Here is a 22,181-nt window from a genome sequence, read left to right as displayed (position 1 = left end):
CATGATCCATACCTCAAGCACCGATCCTTTACTCCACATGGGACCCCTGACTGCACTGACCTCTCTTTTAAGATGGCTAGCTCGTCCTGTCTTTCACCCCGATGCTGCTCTTGCTCTCCAAGCCTCTCCATTTCTCTGTGCCGTTACCCCCCACCACCTCCTGTGCCTTCCTGTACAGTACTTGCACGGCTCCCTGTGCACAGTCTCTCAATCAATCATGCACCGCAGGAAGCTGGTTATGTAATTGAGAATGATCGCACCCTCATGTGCAGGTGCGACTCGCCCCAATTACCTCCAACTCCCCACAGCTGCACAATCGTCCTCACGGAGACTGACCTGGCCAAATGAATTATTTGAAAACTAGCATTTCATTTTGAGCCGAAGTCCCGCTATATTACAGGACCACTGGTGCTTGGAAAGCTGTTGAGGTACATGGCCCTTTGAATTTCCATCTGGATCATTACTATATGGTTTGTGTGCTACTAACTATATACAAGAACAATTGATTTTGGGGAAGTTCATAAATAAAACAAAAAATTACAAAAGACAAATTGCACTTTGTGCTGCAGGCATATTTTATTTGTGCAGCTGCGTGTGTAGCAGCCATTACAAGATGGTGAGGAATTTTAAAAACACCACTAATGTAAGAACGAATTAAAGTTACAAAAATACTGACGGCACCACAGTTTCTCTAAGAACATATTTAGGTACTGACCAGTCCAGAACCGGTACCAATTTAATACCAGCTTTTGAGACTCATCCCTAATTGCCATAGTGTGTAGCCTATTTTGCCTGTGAAAAGAGAGTACTGCATTTTGTACAGCATAACTGGCAATGGCGGTGTTGTCTCTTTTTGAGGATATTGCCAATGACTGGCTATGCAAGGAGAGAGTTTTCAGGGATTGCAATATTTTTTTTTGGCTAATGTCTGGCTTATCTGATTGTTGACTTCGAGCTGTCATCTTGGAGTTATATGCTGAAGTGAAGCCTACATTACAGACGATCACACAGAAATCGCATCATCCCTATTCCATTACATGATTTATCAGGATTAGGGTATTTGGAGATGCATGTTCTGGTTCACAGGTTATGGATCTTAAGTCCCCCTTGAACAGTGTCATACCATCTGTATGGGATGGTTGACATATATTTTTGTGTATTCCAAAGGACTGGAAAATGGCAAATATCATTCCATTATATAAAAAGGTTGACCGGGCTGGTCCAAATAACTATAGGCCAGTAATCTGAACGTGTATCACAGGAAAATTAATGGAAGGAATTAAGGATAAGATTGAGCAACACATGGCAAGGATAGGAGTTATTCTGAACAGTCAGCATGGGTTCAGAAGAGGGAGGTCGTGTTTTACTAACATGCTGGAATTCTATAAGGAGGCAACAAAAGGATATGGTCAAAGTGGAGCATATGATATTAATCTGGACTTTAAGAAAGCATTTGATAAGGTGCCACCTGAGGTTGGGCATCAAATTTAAAACGAGGAAGTTCAGGTTGATGTTTTTTAGATGGGTGCAGAATTGGCTCAGACACAGGAAGTAGGGTGATGGTGTGAGGAACCTCATCAGAACTGGCCGATGTTATAATTGGTGGTCCACAGGGGTCAGTGCTAGGGCCGCTGCTATTTTTAATATATATAAATGATTTAGATAGGGATATAAGTAACAAGCTGGTTTGCAGATGATACCAAGATAGTTGGATTAGCAGATAATTTGGAATGTGTTATATCATTACAGCAGGACTTGGATAGCATACAGGTTTGGGCAGATTTGTGGCAGATTACATTTAGTGACATTAAATTTCAAGTATTACACATAGGAAGTAAAAATGTTAGGTTTGAATACACCATGGGGGTCAGAAAATCAAGAGTACACCGTATGGGAGTGATTTAGGAGTCATAGTGGACTCTAAGCTATTGACTTTTCGACAGTGTTCAGAAGCCATTAAGAAGGCTAACAGAATGTTAGGTTATAGAGCACAATGTGTGGAGTTCAAGTACAAGGAGGTTATGCTCAACCTTTATAATGCACTGGTGAGGCCTCATCTTGAGTACTGGTTGCTGTTTTGGTGTCTCTTGCTGTTTGGTTTCTATTACACTGAATGAGCACCTGACACTGTACTTTCTTCCCTGGGGGAAGGTCCCGCATCAGAGAATTTCCAGTTCCTGCATAAATTCACACCCGATCTGACGCTGTTCGTTTTAAAATAATATTGCATTAGTGCGATTTATATTTTCACATGTATTGTCTCTTTCTTTCAGGTGTGTAATAGAAACCACAGCATAGAGAGAAGTGTGTACATTGCTTCTTACAGGAAAAGGCGATGGAAAAAGTGCACTTGAATAAAAGTGCACTTTTGTTATACTTTTACACCAATAAATTGCACCGGCTGTTACAGACTGAAATCAAATGTATGATTTTATTCTAAAATAGTAAGACTAAGAGCAGTTTACTTCTCAAAACGGAGGGGCGCAGGATCGAACTAGTGACCTCTTGATTCCCAAGCGGGGGCTGAGTCTATTGAACCACGGAGGCAATTACAATAAACTGCTGTTAATGTCGCATGTTAAGGCGGCTTTTTGTTTCTGCAGTTATATTTTTGAATAAAAGCACAATTGTGTTGTTCTTGTGAAAATGTTTCTTTGCTATTTGGACTTCAGGCTTCATACACTATATAGTTTATGCCTACATTTTGTTATCTACTACTAGAATATAAAAAACGTTTCTGTTTTAACAATGTGTTGACACAGATTACTGTAGAAACGGAACAGACATGAAATGCGTGTGTTCCAAACAACGATCTATTATTTCCACTGTAAAACTCCACTTCACTCCCAGATACTCAATCAAGCTGAAGTTCGTGCACGTTCTAAATTGGGGTGTAATAGTCAGCTGCTCCTAGCTTCTCTTTATCAGCGATTTAAGGTGGGACGGAATTACGAGTTTTTTCGTAGGCTCTGGTAATTCTAGTGTTAAGGAAAAGATTAAGAGGTGATATGATTGAAGTGTTTAAAATTATGAAGGGAATTAGTCCAGTGGATGGAGACTTATTTTTAAAATGAGTTCATCAAGAACACGGGGACACAGTTGGAAACATGTAAAGGTTAAATTTCACACAAACATTAGGAAGTTGTTGTGTTTTTTTTAATATAAAGGGGATAGGACTGGCAAGCTTTGCTGGGCTGAATGGTCTGTTCTCGTCTAGAGTGTTCTAATGTAGAATTAGGTTTCTTCCCTGATGGATCCAATTTTCAACATGATCAGGGTGAACCCAAAATCAAAAGCCAATTTGTAGTAATTGCTGACTTTCCTAATGCAAATGTTGCATTGGACTGCTCATATGTTGTGATTTTGACACATCATTGAATTTGTTTTTTTATAAACAGAAAGCACTTTATTTCATATAATATACCACAAATATTTAATGTTGGCATGTGTCTGCTTATACAAGATGGCCCACCTCTAACTGATAGGTTTGAAATAAAGTTTACTGCAGTACTTCTTGTATTATCTTCCTTTTCGCGTGATAGGGAATACATCACAAGGTAAGGAAATACAATAAAAGGCATTAGCAGCACACTCTCTTATTGAACCAATGGTCCATTCTATCACCAAAGGTAGATGGTGGTTTTTGGACTTGATAGGCAGCTTGGTGCATTACAGCCGCACAAAGGGTTGCTGCATTGTGCAGACATGTTTGGATGTTGTACGTAGAAATGTGGAGAGACTTGCATGTATTGCAACATTTAATATTTACTTTGCTATTTTTTTAAAATAAACAAATTCAATATGACATGCAGGCTGTATCAAATCATACTGGGTACTGGGAGCAGCTTCGGCACTGGATAATGGCACATTGATGATGATTTCTGCACTCGGCTGCTGATGCTTGCTCAAGTTCTACTGAGAGACCATTAAATGTTTTTCTGGTTCACCATTGGCACAGTTTTTATACTTCGATGTAAAGATGTCACTTGGCTGTAACCAAATTTTATATGGTGATTAAATCATGAATATTCAAGAGGCAATTTTATGCTGTATATGGTTATTGATGGAAGGTGTGCATAAAAGCAAATCCACAAGCGCATATTTGTCGGTTGATTTGAATTTTATAAAGGAACTTGATGTGACATGTGGCGCATGTATGGTGTGTGTTTTTTTTTTGTGTACTTTTTATTTTTGCCTTTTGGGAATAAACCATTTTATCATGGAATCTAAACAATGTTTTATACATGAGACCCTTTGTCTTGTGCTATGATGCTGGGCTAATCTTAGAAGTATTTGGGTAATTAAATTCTTTTCCCACTATAATATCTTTTCAACCCCTCAAATTTGCTGTTTGCACTTACAGTATGTCTGATATTTCCTAGTCTGTTACAGGCTTCCTCACTTATGTACAGTTTTGTGCACAGTTCTAGTATCCATGTGATTAGATTCTCAATTGTAAATGGATCTTTTTAAAGAGCAGCTTGACTGAATTTCTGAGGGCTATCAGAGGTGACCTTTGTAAAAAGATTGAGGCTTTTCACTTAAAGCAAACTGAGGTGAAGATGAGACATGAGAGAAGTGTTGAAAATTATTGAAGGAATTTGGTGAGCAGCAGATACATTAAATAACCTCCGAGGTACTGTAGATTGGTGGTGGACTTTTGGGTCCATCTGAACTTAATACTTTGCAAAAGGGATTAATCCGCTCTTTGGCTGAATGACTTTTTTTTTTTTCTCTTTCTCTAAGATTGCTGTTGATTTCTTATAAATGCAAAATCTGCTATTCTGGATTTTCTTGTGCACACCATTCCTGGCTAAATGCTGGCTTAAATAACCAAGAGATGGTCACATATGCCTGTGTAGTGTTTTTTGACTTCAGTTTGTGATTTTTATTCCATAGGAATTAACATTCGTGTGATTGACCCCTTCACAATCAAACCCCTGGATGCTGGTACTATAATTTCAAGTGCTCGTGCAACTGGTGGCCGTATCATTACTGTAGAGGATCACTACAAAGAAGGTTTGAATTGAATATAAGCTTGAGTAGCCTTTTTATAATATGATGATTGTGATTTCTAAACTCCCTTTTGTATTTGTAGGTGGCCTAGGAGAAGCAGTATGCAGCGCAGTTGCAGAAGAGCCTGGTATTATAGTTCAGCAGTTGGCTGTGAAACGTGTTCCACAAAGTGGTAAACCTGCTGAGCTCCTTGAGATGTTTGGAATCAGTGCAAAGAATATAATTGCTGCAGTTAAATCCACTTTTGCAAACTGAATCCTTCCCAGTTGTCTCCTTCTGAAAAGCTTCTCCTGTTTAGTAATACATGGTCTACAGTATTGTTTTGGGACATGCATTTAAACATTAGACCACTTATTTCTTAGGTCTGTTATTTTTGTGTGTTTGTGTTAAGTTAAATGTTAAACTCTGAAATGCAACAAATATTCAAAACTGGTCTTATTAAACCATTTTACATTCCATTACTACTTTCTTGTACTAGAATGTAAAACATTGTAGTTTTACATCAGCAGCTGAAATGTATGTTAATTGTACCTGTGCTTCCACTGTTACTGTACCATACATCGTAATACTGTGCTACGTAAACTAATGTAACAGCCTTAAACATTCCATTTCCTGAATGCAAGTTTTTCCACATACTGTATAGAGAGATCCTTTCTATTGTAAAAGTAAAAACACTTGTAATTCTAAAATTTGTTTAGTTTTATTTTCTCTTTTAGTTAGCCTAAATGTGTGACCAGACACCAATATATTTTTCTCTATCCCTCATTTATTGAATAACTAGCAAAATACCCGCGCTGCGAAGTACTGCCTTAAAATTAAGAAGAAAATTAAACCTATTTTAACTGAGGGAAAATATACCAATAATTTAAGTATCTCTTTTTATATACCACATTGTCAGTTTGGCCCTCCAGTTATAATGTGACCAAGCTGTGCGCTGAACTTACTCTTGAGCATGCAACGTACAGTTGGCCATGTGAAAAGTAATCTTGTTTCAAATCTCACAGCTTGGATTGCTGCTGTTATAATCGATTTGAGTTTCATGGTTTGTTTTAATTACGACCGCATTTGCAGGACTTGTGTTGAAGTGACAGTCGGCATCTGTCCAGCGTTGTAACCATACAACTGGTTTCATCTAACTTCACATCCAGCTTTTGAGTTTAAACATTCATAAACATCAAAGTGTCCACTACTGAAATCGTCACCTGTGAACATAAGATGTTTAAGAGGCATTTGCAGTTGTCGAAAGGTGTAAAATATTTGGCCATTTCGGTACACCTGAAAGCAACAACCGAACAATTCAGCGGCAGCCATCAACTCGCATGCAGAACAATAGGGCTGAAGGGCTTGAGCTTAAGCTGGAGGGCTTAAGCATTTCACTCTTAGTGTTCCTGTGTAGTATAATTATCTCCTGTACCGTCATCAGTCCAAACCTTGAACCCGTCCCAGTCATTCAATACATAAAACAGTGTTTCTCCGGATATCAAGAGTGAGCCTGATATGGCCGTGCAATATGTAACAAAGTGAATGGAAAAGGCAGGTGCCATCTCCGGGCATGGAAACCACTTGGTAAGTGACAGTTCTTTGATCGATGGTGATCGACTCGATAGACATGTTAATGGGGGTACGGTTAAACGATAACGGTGGAACGATAAAGGAAGTCTAAAATATTAAAAAAGGCTGCAGTTATCAGCAGGGAGACGTGAATCCCGTGGCGAAGCAAGGAAAGGAATGTAGAGACCAGTGTGACAGATGGCCTTATATAGGCAGGCAGCCAACAACGTGGGAGGCGTTGGGATGGGGGACCCAACGCCGCCTCACACGGTGACTGAGCTGCAGGCTATGGACGTATATATGTACGTAAGTAGGATTCAGTTAGTGTTAGGAACCCGTGTACCAAATTTTTTGAAGATGGGCCCATAAGTAACAAAGACCATTGGAAAGTTCAATATGGCGGCCGACAGTGGCGTCATACCACCGAACTAAGTACGTACATTGATTTCGGTTAGTGCAGGGAAGCCGCCTACCAAATTTCGTGAAGATGGGGTCATAAAGTTCAATATGGTGGACGTTGTCGACTGTTATGCCCATTACATGTAGAATTACGAAATGAAACCTGCTTAACTTTGTAAGTAAGCTGTAAGGAATAAGCTTGCCAAATTTCAGCCTTCTACCTACACGGGAAGTTGGAGAATTAGTGAGTGAGTCAGTGAGGGCTTTGCCTTTTATTAGTATAGATATTTTCTGAATAGACTTAACTACAGTGGTGTGAAACTATTTGCCCCCTTCCTGATTTTGTATTCTTTTGCATGTTTGTCACACAAAATGTTTCTGATCATCAAACACATTTAACCATTAGTCAAATATAACACAAGTAAACACAAAATGCAGTTTTTAAATGATGGTTTGTATTTGGGGAGAAAAAAAAATCCAAACCTACGTGACCCTGTGTGAAAAAGTAATTGCCCCCTGAACCTAATAACTGGTTGGGCCACCCTTTGCAGCAATAACTGCAATCAAGCGTTTGCGATAACTTGCAATGAGTCTTTTACAGCGCTCTGGAGGAATTTTGGCCCGCTCATCTTTGCAGAATTGTTGTAATTCAGCTTTATTTGAGGGTTTTCTAGCATGAACCGCCTTTTTAAGGTCATGCCATAGCATCTCAGTTGGATTCAGGTCAGGACTTTGACTAGGCCACTCAAGTCTTCATTTTGTTTTTCTTCAGCCATTCAGAGGTGGATTTGCTGGTGTGTTTTGGGTCATTGTCCTGTTGCAGCACCCAAGATCGCTTCAGCTTGAGTTGACGAACAGATGGCCGGACATTTTCCTTCAGGATTTTTGGTAGACAGTAGAATTCATGGTTCCATCTATCACAGCAAGCCTTCCAGGTCCTGAAGCAGCAAAACAACCCCAGACCATCACACTACCACCACCATATTTTACTGTTGGTATGATGTTCTTTTCTGAAATGCTGTGTTCCTTTTACGCCAGATGCAACGGACATTTGCCTTCCAAAAGTTCAACTTTTGTCTCATCAGTCCACAAGGTATTTTCCCAAAAGTCTTGGCAATCCATTGAGATGTTTCTTAGCAAAATTGAGACGAGCCCTAATGTTCTTTTTGCTTAACAGTGGTTTGCGTCTTGAAAATCTGCCATGCAGGCCGTTTTTGCCCAGTCTCTTTCTTATGGTGGAGTCGTGAACACTGACCTTAATTGAGGCAAGTGAGGCCTGCAGTTCTTTAGACGTTGTCCTAGGGTCTTTTGTGACCTCTCGGGTAAGTCGTCTCTGCGCTCTTGGGGTAATTTTGGTCGGCCAGCCACTCCTGGGAAGGTTCACCACTGTTCCATGTTTTTGCCATTTGTGGATAATTGCTCTCACTGTGGTTCGCTGGAGTCCCAAAGCTTTAGAAATGGCTTTATAACCTTTACCAGACTGATAGATCTCAATTACTTCTGTTCTCATTTGTTCCTGAATTTCTTTGGATCTTGGCATGATGTCTAGCTTTTGAGGTGCTTTTGGTCTACTTCTGTGTCAGGCAGCTCATATTTAAGTGATTTCTTGATTGAAACAGATGTGGCAGTAATCAGGCCTGGGGGTGGCTACGGAAATTGAATTCAGGTGTGATACACCACAGTTAGGTTTTTTTAACAAGGGGGCAATTACTTTTTCACACAGGGCCATGTAGGTTTGGATTTTTTTTCTCCCTAAATAATAAAAACCATTTAAAAACTGCATTTTGTGTTTACTTGTGTTATATTTGACTAATGGTTAAATGTGTTTGATGATCAGAAACATTTTGTGTGACAAACATGCAAAAGAATAAGAAATCAGGAAGGGGGCAAATAGTTTTTCACACCACTGTATATCAAATAGTGCTTTGGGTTGTTTGAAAACATTTACAGTTTTATTTTCAAACTAACTAAAAGTGGTTTCTGCTTCTTAACTGAATGTAAACTTGTAGGTTATCCGAATGATTAAGTGAGAAGAATTTAAGAACTGGGTACCAAGAAACCATTATTTCTAAGTTGGATGGTTGTCCCACATTGTTTAGCAAAATGAGAACTTTTGTTTTCTCTTAAGTGATGTGAACCACAACTGGCTCATTCTTTAATATGGTTATGTAATAGAAGTAAATGCAAGTAATTTCTGTATAAATTTAAACCCATTTTTAGGTTATTGTGTGTATTTTGGAATAAATCCCTTCATTACATGCTATATACTATTTAAATTAATAGGTTTAGTTTTGTTTCCATTAATGATTCATGTATTGTTTCACTTGAGACAATAACTGAAAATGAAAAAAATATTTAATTGTAGCATTTTTTTTTTTTTCTATCCCGACACCACACACCGCCCCCCCCCCTTTTTTTGTGGGAGGGTGGAGCAATCGCTGCCTTGTTAGCATCTAGTATTTCAATAGACAGTGTTCGATTGTGTAACTATCTCCTTGAGTTTTGGTTGGAAATGGTGGCTGCTATAAACTTTTTAATTGTCTCTCAAAGGTGAGCAAACTGAAATTTATTCAGATTATGATGTAGAATTTTTTAAGCACCTGAAAATCTAAGAAATTAGATTACCTAATCAAATCCTTCACGGTTCAGGGTAGCATGTTTTAAGTTAAACTCCTAGCGAGTTGCATATTTCACCAGGGTACTTGGAAAGTGAAGTATTTTTTAACTAGTCTTAAGGTATATGTGAATGTGAAAATGCTATGGTTTAATGACTTTTTTTTTTTTTTGACATATTTAAAAGAAACAGTACCAGTAATGGTTTGCATCTAACATTTAAACCTATTAATTTCTCTGATATTATAATTTACAGTGCCCCCTCAATTAAATGTTTCAGACAACATGGACAACACCAGGAATGGATTGATGTGTTTTGAAATTGGGCTAAGCACACTGAAGTGCTTCTATAAACTATCAGGCAACTGTGTATCATAAACCTAAATCTTAATTTTCCATTAATTTTGCAGTGTCACATTGTTGCCTCAACTTGAAGTTAAATAAAGAACACTTAACTGTGACCCCGATGTTCTGCTCACATGCATTCTTTTTTCATTTTGTATTTTAAAATTAGACTGAGCCGCATGAAATAAAGCAATGCATAGAATTGCAAACATTAAGTTACATCTTCAAACCATGTCCTTTTTATGTATATGGTCAAATGAGGGAAGTTTAGAAGAGAGTAAAAGAAAATTTATTCTACCAAAATGTATTGGTTGGGTGCTTGGTGTGTTAAGTACAGTCATGACCGAAATATCAGCACTCCTGGAATTTCCCAGAAAATGCACCATTTCTCCCAGAACATTGTTGCAATTACAAATGTTTTGGTATACACATTTATTTCCTTTATGTGCACTGGAACAACCCAAAAAAAAAACAGAAAAAAGAAAAATCTGACATTTCGCACAACTCAAAAACCAGGCTGGACAAAATTATTGGCACCCTCGACTCAATATTAAGAAAAAATAACTGAAATCAAGTGCTTCCTATAACCATCAACAAGCTTGTTACACCTCTCAACTGGAATTTCCAGCCACTCTTCTTTTGCAAACTGCTCAAGGTCACTCAGATTTGAAGAGCGCCTTCTCCCAACAGTAATTTTGAGATCTCTCCATAAGTGTTCAATCGGATTTAGATCCGGACTCATTGCTGGCCACTTCAGAACTCTCCAGCACTTAGTCTTCGCCCATTTCTGGGTGCTTTCAGATATATGTTTGGGGTCATTGTCCTGCTGGAACACCTATGACCTCTGACGCAGACCCAGCTTTCTGACACTGGGCCCTATATTGTGCCCCAATATCTTTTGGTAGTCTTCAGATTTCATGATGCCTTGCACTCAGTCAAGGCATACAGTGCCATAGGCAGCAAAACATCCCCAGAACATCTTGGAACCTCCACCATGTTTGACCGTAGGTACTGTTGTTCTTTTTTTTTTTTTTTTTTTTTTTTATCGTAGGCCTCATTCCATTTTCTGTAAACGGTAGAATGATGAGCTTTACCAAAAAGCTCTACCTTGGTCGCATCTGTCCACAAGTCGTTCGCCCAGTGCGCACAATGGAAATTAACGTGTATACCAAAACATTGGTAATTGCAACGGTTTTCTGGGAGAAATGGTTCATTTTCTGGGAAAATTCCAGGGGTGCCGATTAATTTCGGCCATGATTGTATAAGCAATTAACATTTTTGAAAAGGTGAGCATTGACTTAGCAATTTACAACTTTAAAACTTTTTTTTTTTTTTTTAAATAACCCTTTGATATGGGAATAGACAGTCAAGTGTTTGGTGGGCAGTTGTATATTTTCTTATCTCTGCTAACATGTATAGGCATTAAAATCTCCTTTCCAGCTCGTTGCTGTACCCAATGGCAGTGCAAATCCCCATTTCCTGCTTTATGCTGTTCAAAATGTTTTCTTGCCACTAGAGATGATTGAGTGAGTTGAACTGTTAAAGCTCCTGCCAAAAACAATAAGCCCCGCTGCATCTATGCAAAACCTGCTTCAATAAAAGACGCTTTATTTACAACCCATGGCCCAGTGTCATCGGTATTAACATATATGTAACATTAAAGGGACATGCTAAACAAAAAGGAACCCTGTATGTGGTAGTGGCAAAAGTGTCTTTTATACGAGTAGCCCAGCTTTAAAACCATGGATTGCTGTAATGTCATGGCAGTGAGTGTTTGACATCAGTTGTTTCAAAAGGTAGAAGAGAGAACCAGCTGTACTCCAGAAAGTTTGTGCGTGTGTATGGAATAAACTTGTCAAAAATATTAAAGGAACACTTTAAATATATAGCAGATCTCTGAGGGGAGGGGGGGGTTGGTGGTGGTTAAGGGGGTCTTTGGGTTATATCCTCCAAAACCTATACTCGTATGGACTGAGTAATGTATTAGGAATGAAAGGATGCCCATCTCCATTTCACTGAAATTTTATTGCACCAACTCAAAATCATACTTGGTAGTTTGTATGGCCCCCACGTACTTGTGTACATGCCTGATCACATCGAGGCATGCTCCTAATCAGACGACAGGTGGTGTCTTGAGAGATTTCCTCCCTGATCTGGACCAGGGCATCCCTGAGCACCTGGACAGTCGGAGGTCCAACTTCGTGGTGGCTGATGGACCAAAACATGATGACCCAGAAGTGTTGTATTGGATTTAGATCAGGCTAGCGTGGGGGCCAGTGAATGGTATCAATTCCTTCATCCTCTAGGAACTGTCTGCATACTCTTGCCACATGAGGCTGGGCATAGTTGTGCACCAAGAGCAACCCAGGACCCACTGCACCAGCATAGTGTCTGACAATGGGTTCAAGGATTTCATCCCAATACCTAATTGCAGTCAAGTTGCTGCTGTCTAGCCTGTCCAGACCATTACTGACCCACCACCAAACCTGTCATGCTGAATGATGTTACAGGTAGCATAATGTTCTCCTGGGCTTCTCCAGACCCTTTCACACCTGTCACGTGCTCAAGGTGAACCTGCTGTCCACTTTGAAAAGCACATGGTGCCAGTGGTGGACCTGCCAATTCTGGTATTCTATAGCAAATTCCAATCAACCTCCATGGGGCTGAGCAGGGAGCACAGAGCCCACTAGGGGACGTTGGGCCACCTTCATGAAGTCTGTTTCTTAGTGTTTGGTCAGATACATTCATACCAATGTTCTGCTGGTGCTCATCCTGTTTCTCCTTGCCCAAAGAAGCAGACACCGGTCCTGCTGGTGGGTTAAGGACCTTCTACAGTCCTGTCCAGCTCTCCTAGAGTAACTGCCTGTCTCCTTGAATCTCCTACATGCACTTAAGACTGTGCATGGTGACACAGCAAACCTTCTGGCAATGGCAAGTATGGATGTGCCATCCTGGAGAAGTTGGTCTACCTGTACAACTAGTGTCCAGGTATCTCCTCATGCTACCAGTAGTGACACTGACTGTAGCCAAAGGCAAACTAGTGAAAAACAGTCAGACAAGATGAGGAGGGAAAAATGTCATTGGTCTCCACCTGTTAAACCATTCCTGTTTTGGGGGTTTCTCATTGTTGCCCCACTAGTGCACGGCACCTGTTGTTAATTTCATTAACACCAAAGCAGCTGAAACTGATCAACAACCCCCTTTGCTACTTAACTGACTAGATCAATATCCCAGAAGTTTCATTGACTTCATGCTATTCTCTGATTAAAAAGTGTTCCTTTAATTTTTTTGAGCAGTATATTATGCTAGCCCAAAATTGGATCACTTTATGAGAGCTCCATAAGTCGTAGTTGCGGTATAGTCTCACAACATGGTGTGACTAAGTCTAGGCACCAGTACTATGAAACCTAAACCATACTCTACTTCCAACTGTACCAGTGAAATATCTCCATGGGCCATAAAGTCTAGTATATAGTTGCAGCTCTATCTGCTTATGCAACAGGGGAGAGAACAAACAGCACATTACTTCTGGTGAACTGTGTTACTTTAGGTGAATCGCCTTCTTTCTTCTTCTTTCGGCTGCCCCCATTAGGGGTTGCCACAGCGGATCATCTTCCATATCTTTCTTTCCTCTGCATCTTGTTCTGTTACACCCATCATCTGCATGTCCTCTCACACCACATCCATACACCTTCTCTTAGGCCTTCCTCTTTATCTCTTGCCTGGTAGCTCTATCCTTCGCATCCTTCTCCCAATATACTCAGCATCTCTCCTCTGCACATGTCCAAACCAACGCAATCTCGCTTCTGACTTTGTCTACCAACTGTCCAACCTGAACTGACCCTCTAATGTACTCATTTCTAATCCTGTCCATCCTTGTCACACCCAATACAAATCTTAGCATCTTTAACTCAGCCACCTCCAGCTCTCTCTCCTGCTTTCTGGTCAGTGCCACCGTCTCCAACCTATATAACATAGCTGATCTCACTACTGTCCTGTAGACCTTCCCTTTCACTCTTGCTGATATCTGTCTGTCACAAATCACTCCTGACACTCTTCTCCACCCACTCCACCCTGCCTGCACTCACTTTTTCACCTCTCTCCCACAATCCTCATTACTCTGTACTGTTCATCCCAAGTATTTAAACTTGTCCAGCTTTGCCAACTCTACTACTTGCATCCTCGCCATTCCACTAACCTCCCCTCTCGTTCATACTGACCTTCATTCCTCTCTGTAGAGAATATCTCTACCTCTCCAGGGTCTCCTCAACTTGCTCCCTACTGTTGCTACAGATCATAATGTCATCAGCAAACATCATACTCCACGGGGACTCCTGCCTATTCTTGTCTGTCAACCTGTCCATCACCATTGCAAATAAGAAAAGGCTCGGAGCTCATCCCTGATGTAATCCCACCTCCACCTTGTCCACCATCTGTCACTCATACCACAGACCTCACCACAGTCACACTTCTCTCATACATATTCTGTACAACTCTTATATACTTCCATACAATACCACAACTCATCTCGAGGCACCCTGTCATATATTTTCTCCAGGTCCACAAAGATGCAGCTCCTTCTGGCCTTCTCTAAACTTCTCCATCAACACCCTCAGAGCAAACATCACATCTGTGGTGCTCTTTCTTGGCATGAAACAATACTGCTGCTCACTAATCATCACCTCCCTTCTTAACCTAGCTTCCACTAATTCCTCCCATAACTTCATGCTGTGGCTCATCAATTTTATCCCCCTGTAGTTACTACAGTCCTGCACATCCCCCTTAATATCAACACCAGTACACTACTTCTCCACTCTTCAGGCATCCTCTCACTTTCCAAGATTCCATTAAACAATCTGGTTAAGAACTCCACTGCCATCTCTTCTAAACACCTCCATTCTTCCACAGGTATGTCATCTGGACCAACGGCTTTTCCCTTCTTCATCCTCTTCATATCTGTCCTTGCTTCCTCCTTGCTAATCTGTTTTACTTCCTGATTCACTATCTCCACATCATCAATCTCTTCTCTCTCTCGTTCTCTTCATTCATAAGCTTCTCAAAGTACTCTTTCCATCTGCTCAACACACTTCTCGCTTTCCATCTTTATCCTTTATTACCGTAACCTGCTGCACATCTTTCCCAGCTCGGTCCTACTGTCTAGCCAATCGATACAGGTCCTTTTCTTCCTCCTTAGTGTCCAACCTCTCATACAACTCATCATTTTTCTTTAGCCTTCGCCACCTCTGTCTTCACCTTGAGCCTTATCTCCTTGTACTCTTGTCTACTTTCTGAATCTCTCTGACTATCCCACTTCTTCGCCTTCCTTTGTATACTCTCCTGTACTTTCCCATTCCACCTCCAGGTTTCCATTTCCTTTTCCTTCTTCCTCCGTCCAGATGCCTCACCAAGCACCCTTCTTGCTGTCACCCATACTATATCTGCTGCGGTTGCCCAGCTGTCTGGTAACTTTTCACTACCACCCAGTGCCTGTTTCACCTTCTCCTTAAACTCAACCTTGCAGTGTTCCTCTTTCAACTTCCACCTTTTGATCCTTGGCTCTGCCCTTACTCTCTTCCTCTTCTTGATCTCCAATGTCATCCTACAGACCACCATCCTATGCTGCTTAACTACACTTTCCCCTGCCACTATTTTGCAGTCTTCAATCTCCTTCAGATTGACTCTTCTACAAAGGATGTAATATACCTGTGTGCATCTTCTTCCACTCTTGTTCGTCACCGTATGTTCCTTCCTCTTCTTAAAATACGTATACACCTCAGCCATGTCCATCCTTTTGGCAAAATCCACTATCCTCTGACCTTCTTCTTTCCTCTCTTTGACACCATACCTACCCATCACCTCCTATGTTCCCTTCACGAATATGTCCATTGAAATCCGCTCCAATCACCTTTTTCTGTCCCTTGGGTACACTGTTCATCACTTCATCCAACTCACTCCAAAAATCTTTTTTCTCATCCATTGCACACCCAACTTAAGGGGCATATGCACTAACAGCATTCATCATCATACCTCCAATTTCCAGCTTCATAATCATTACTCTGACACTCTTTTCACCTCCAGAACACTCTTGACATACTGTTCCTTCAGAATGATTCCTACCCCATTTCCCCTCCCATCCACACCATGATAGAACAGTTTGAATCCACCTCCGATCCACCTGGCCTTACTCCCCTTCCATTTAGTCTCTTGCATATCAATCCTCCTTCTCTCCATCATATCTGCTAACTCTCTCCCCTTGCCAGTCATACTGCCAACATTCAAAGTCCCTACCCTCAGTTCCACTCTCTTTACCTTCCTCCTCTTCTCCTGCCTCCAGACACGTCTCCCGTTCTTCTTCTTCTTCTTCGGCCAACAGTAGCCCAATTTCTGCCAGCACCCTGTTGGCTAACTACTGGTGGCGGTCATTGTTATCATGGGGCTCGACAGATCTGGTATGGAAATTTGTATTGTTGTCCGCATATTGATTTGGCAAAATTTTACACTGGATGCCCTTCCTGACATAATCCTCCACATTCATCTGGGCTTGGGACTGGCACGAAGAAAGACACTGATTTGTGCATCCCCTGTGGCTGGGTTACTTTAGGTAGATAAAGTGACAGGCAAATATTTTAACTTCCTTAGTTCTTCATTTCTAGAATGATTTAAAAAAACTAATTTTGAAAGAAAAAAAAGTTCTTGACTGTTGTCCACTCTCAAACTCTCACTATTGCAGTTAATTGTAGCCACTAGTCTAAAAATTGGGACTCTGGAGGCAGCTAATAGGTACCAGCAGGCCAAGCGGAATGTGGCTTTGATGGTTGCTGAGGCAAAAACTTGGGCGTGGGAGAAGTTTGGGGAGGCCATGGAGAACGACTTTCGGACGGCTTTGAGGAGATTCTGGTCCACCATCTGGCGTCTCAGGAGGGGGAAGCAGTGCAGTGTCAACACTGTATATGGTGGGGATGGTGGGGGGAGTACTTCGAAGACCTTCTGAATCCCACCAACATACCTTCCAATGAGGAAGCAGAGCCTGGGGACTCAGAGGTGGGCTGTCCCATTTCTGGGACTGGGGTCACCGAGGTGGTCAAAAAACCCCTTGGTGGCAGGGCCCCAGGAGTGGATGAGATGCGCCCGGAGTTCCTCAAGGCTCTGGATGTTGTAGGACTGTCTTGGTTGACACGTCTCTGCAACATCGCATGGACAGCGGGGACAGTGCCTCCGGATTAGCAGACCGGGGTGGTGGTCCCCCTCTTTAAGAAGGGGGACCGGAGGGTTTGTTCCAACTACAGAGGGATCACACTTCTCAGCCTCCCTGGAAAAGTCTATTCATGGGTCCTGGAGAGGAGGGTCCATCGGATAGTCGAACCTCGGGTTCAGGAGGAACATTGTGGTTTTTGTCCTAGTCGCGGAACAGTGGACCAGCTCTACACCCTTAACAGGGTCCCGGAGGGTGCATGGGAGTTTGCCCAACCAGTCTACATATGTTTTGTTGACTTGGAAAAGGCGTTTGACTGTGCCCCTTGGGGAATCTTGTGGGGGGTGCTGCGGGAGTATGGGGTACCGGACCCCCTTATAAGGGCTGTTCGTTCTCTGTACAACTGGTGTCGAAGCTTGGTCCGCATTGCCAGCAATAAGTCAAACCCATTTTCAATAAGAGTTGGACTCCGCCAGGGCTGCTCTTTGTCACCGATTCTGTTCATCACTTTTATGGACAGAATTTCTAGGCGCAGCCAGGGCGTTGAGTGGGTCCGGTTTGGTGAACTCAGGATTGGGTCACTGCTTTTTGCAGATGTCCTGCTTGCTTCATCAGGCTGTGATTTTCAGCTCTCTCTGGATCGGTTTGCAGTTGAGTGTGAAGCGACTGGGATGGGAATTAGCACCTCCAAATCTGAGACCATGGTCCTCAGCTGAAAAAGGCTGGAGTGCCCTCTCAGGGTTGGTAGTGAGATCCAGCCCCAAGTGAAGGAGTTCAAGTATATCGGAGTCTTGTTCATGAGTGAGGGAAGAATGGAGCCTTGAGATCGACAGGTGGATCGGTGCGACGTCCATAGTGATGCGGGCTCTGCATCAGTCTTTCGTGGTGAAAAAGGAGCTGAGCCATAAGACAAAGCTCTCAATTTACCAGTCAACCTACATTCCTACCCTCACCTATGGTCATGAGCTGTGGGTAGTGACTGAAAGAACGAGATCGCGGATACAAGCGGCTGACATGAGTTTCCTCCGCAGGGTATCTGGGCTTTCCCTTAAAGATAAGGTGAGAAGCTCAGTCATCCGGGAGGGGCTCAGAGTAGAGCCGCTGCTCCTCCGCATTGAGAGGAGTCACATGAGGTGGCTCGGGCATCTGATCAGGATGCCTCCTGAATGCCTCCCTGGTGAGGTGTTCTGGGCCCGTCCAACCAGGAGGAGGCCCCGGGGAAGACCCAGGACACGCTGGAGGGACTATGTCTCCTGGCTGGCCTCGGAATGCCTTGGGATTTCCCCGGAAGAGGTAGAAGTAGCCGAGGAGAGTGGAGTCTGGGCATGTCTGCTCAAGCTGCTGCCCCAGCGACCTGATCTCGGATAAATGGAAGAGGGTAGATGGATGGATGGATAGTCTAAAAATCCTAACAGAATTCAATGTGCAAGTCATGTATAATACTTCCAAAGAAGTTGCATTCTCTGGATATGAATTTAAGGAGAAACAGCACTCCTAACTCTGTTTACTCTTTAAGAGAAACAGGATGAGAGAGATAAAGAGAAGCTTTTTTTTTATTGTCTTTTCATGTTCATTTTCTATAATCTGTATGTATGGAGTGGTAGCTGTGAGGCTAGGGATTTGCACTGCTAATTGGAAGGTTGCCAGTTCAAATCCCGTAAATACCAAAAGTGACTTTGTTGTGCACGCGGAGCAAGGCCCTTAACCTGCAATTGCTCCATCCTGGGTATGACTTTAATCTGCATCCAGCCCTGTATGTAGGCCCTCCAACCTGCAGGGAAATAACTGGGGGTTGGTGGCAGAATTGACACACTGGCCACCATAAAAAACCTCACACGTTCCATTCAATCTGAACTAGTGTGGTGCTGAGGTGTCGCCCATTGCATGGCTACACTCAGGTCCCAGTCTGGGATACAGAGTTGGCTCCTCATGTGGTGGGTGCAGTAATGCGCATGCTCCTAACCTGTGTGTAAATACTTTTTCATTGGCTCCTGAACTTATGAAATGAATGAAGCAGTGAAACTGTTATGTAGGACTTTGCTGAAAATTGCAAAAGTTACAATGCATTATTTACATCAGTTACATTAGCTAGCACAAGCTGAACTGTCTTTATCCTTCCTAAGGATTCAAAAGGGTAGATTAAGTATTTAATGTAATATGTGCTTTGCACAGATGTCTTGTGTTTAGGCCATTTAATTACTGTCATAATTCTGTGTCTTTCATATGAACATTTAATTAATACAATGTTATTCATTGTTTTCATTTACTGTATGAAGGGGAGAAAGATAAATGTTGGTGTTGGCAAAAACATTCACCCAAATATCAATAGTCTCTAAATGCTATCATATTATTTTATATTAGACTTGCAAACACTGAAGCTAGATAAAGCACAGATGTAGGCTCCAGCAATGATCATAATACTTAGTGCTCCTCAGTTGCCTTTTAAACTACTGTAACAGTAAGTATTTCTTCTCATCTAAATCTTCTTCACCAGCTTTGCTGATTTCCATTTTACTGTGCTATCACATTGTGCTGCTTATGTTTTTCTACAGTATTTGCTATTAACTCATTGATACTCGGGTACATTCTTCTAATTTGTGCCCTTGTAATTTGTCATTATTGAAACATCTTTCATGTTTTCTTAACACTCTGAAATTTAATCTTGTTTCCTTAGAAATTGTCTTGGTGTTCTATGAAAAGTGTGCAATTTACAGTAAAGATTTACTTACAAAGAAAAAGGGGATAACCCATGATGGATTATATAGTTGCTTTGAGGAAGAGGATCAATTTTTCAACTTCACAGTGTCTGTTTTGTTAGGCAATAATTAATGTTGGCTTATTAGCATCAGCTGTGTTTCAATTGTACAGAACGTAATCAGTGTAAAACTGATTTGCAGTAAAGATGTCTTTGAATGATTTGAAATGATGATGTGTTCAAACTTAACGTCCTGTCTACTGTACTTTGTGCAAAAAAAGACAGAGCGAGTTCAAGGCTCAGCCTTGCAGAGGCACTCTTACCTGGTTGTGTCAAATATGCTTTAACAGCCTGATGGGAACCCAAATCAACAATAAGAAAAACCTATTTTCTGAGAAGTTACTTAAGGTCTTTGTCTTGGGTTTTATCATTAACTAGCAAAATACCTGCGCTTTACAGCGGAGAAGTAGTGTGTTAAAGAAGTAATGAAAAAGAAAAGGAAACATTTTGAAAATAACGTAACATAGATAGATACAATGTAATTGTTTTGTCACTGTTGTGAGTGATGAGTGTTGCTGTCATATATATATATATATATATATATATATATATATATATATATATATATATATATATATATATATATATATATATACTGCTCAAAAGAATTAAAGGAACACTTTTTAATCAGAGTATAGCATAAAGTCAATGAAACTTATGGGATATTAATCTGGTCAGTTAAGTAGCAGAGGGGGTTGTTAATCAGTTTCAGCTGCTGTGGTGTTAATGAAATTAACAACAGATGCACTAGAGGGGCAACAATGAGATGACCCCCAAAACAGGAATGGTTTAACAGGTAGAGGCCACTGACATTTTTCCCTTCTCATCTTTTCTGACTGTTTCTTCACTAGTTTTGCATTTGGCTACAGTCAGTGTCACTACTGGTAGCATGAGGCGATACCTGGACCCTACAGAGGTTGCACAGGTAGTCCAACTTCTCCAGGATGGCACATCAATACGTGTCATTGCCAGAAGGTTTGCTGTGTCTCCTGCACAGTCTCAAGGGCATGGAGGAGATTCTAGGAGACAAGCAGTTACTCTAGGAGTGCTGGAGAGGGCCATAGAAGGTCCATAACCCATCAGCAGGACCAGTATCTGCTCCTTTGGGCAAAGAGGAACAGGATGAGCACTGCCAGAGCCCTACAAAATGACCTCCAGGAGGCCACTGGTGTGAATGTCTCTGACCAAACAACCAGAAAGACTTCATGAGGGTGACCCAAGGGCCCCATGTCCTCTAATGGGCCCTGAGCTCACTGCGCAGCAGCATGCAGCTCGATTGGCATTCACTATAGAATACCAGAATTGGCAGATGCACCACTGGTGCCCTGTGCTTTTTACAGATGAGAGCAGGTTCACCCTGAGCACGTGACAGAAGTGAAAGGGTCTGGAGAAGCCATGGAGAACATTATGCTGCCTGTAACATCATCCAGGAGCTCAGTGATGCCCTGGTCCAGATCTGGGAGGAGATCCCCCACAACACCATCTGTCATCTCATTAGAAGCATGCACCGATGTTGTCAGGCATGTATACAAGAACCTAGGGGCCATACAAAGTGCTGCGTACAATTTTGAGTTGCTGCAATTAAATTTTGGCAAAATGGACTAGCCTGCCACATAATTTTTTCACTCTGATTTTTGGGGCGTCTTTGAATTCAGGGCTCTGTAGGTTGATCATTTTCATTTCCGGTTGAGTGAACGCTGGCGGGACTGGTCGCCGCTGCTCGCCGGTAACTAGAATATTGATTTTGTTAAGACTAGTGATTTTGATGGTATTTCTTTTGCCATATTGCTGACATCTCTGCGTGGCTATATATGCTATATGCTATATACTATATGCTGTGTCTGCATTTAGCTTCAGCCTAACCTCCGTTTCATTTGAAACTTACCGGTTTATTCTCTGCATGTCTGAGCTGCTTGCGGCCTCCTCGCCTACAATGTGGACTGGTAGGATTTTTGCTTGGTTGTTTGTTTGGAGTCTTCTGTCGCACGTTATTCAACCTGCGACTGGCCTCCTCCAGTACCCAGCTGCTGAGCTGCTTTGACTGCGTCTTCTCCAGTCTGTGCCTTTGCTGTCGGTGCTATATTTCGACCCGGACGTCATACTTCTCCCTCGTCGGAGATACATCCATCGTGGGTCCCGCCGGAGATTCTGAACGGACGCCTCGAAAGGAATGAACTCTTTTTGGTCTGATTTTCGGCACCCTCCACATAACACAGATAGGAACGCTGACCATAGCGTGTTGGCCAACTTAGCTCGGTCGACTAACACCACTGTCAAATGCGACAGCAACATTGTCAGCTTTGGTCTATT

General features: G+C 41.8%; 1 protein-coding gene across 1 annotated transcript in view; it reads left to right on the top strand.

The window, feature by feature from the left end:
• Positions 1-5,705, top strand: part of tktb (transketolase b) — a 101,391-nt gene extending 95,686 nt beyond the window's left edge. The window contains exons 13-14 of the mRNA XM_039774416.1: positions 4,900-5,019; positions 5,099-5,705. Coding sequence (XP_039630350.1) covers positions 4,900-5,019; positions 5,099-5,271 — 293 coding nt within the window. The 3' untranslated portion in view covers positions 5,272-5,705. The remainder of the gene's footprint in view (positions 1-4,899; positions 5,020-5,098) is intronic.
• The last annotated feature ends 16,476 nt before the right edge of the window (positions 5,706-22,181 follow it).

This window comes from Polypterus senegalus, chromosome 13 (assembly GCF_016835505.1).
Source record: "Polypterus senegalus isolate Bchr_013 chromosome 13, ASM1683550v1, whole genome shotgun sequence".
Lineage (NCBI taxonomy): Eukaryota > Metazoa > Chordata > Cladistia > Polypteriformes > Polypteridae > Polypterus > Polypterus senegalus.
Note: the sequence above shows the minus strand (reverse complement) of the source record. Positions and strands in the feature narration are given on the sequence as shown.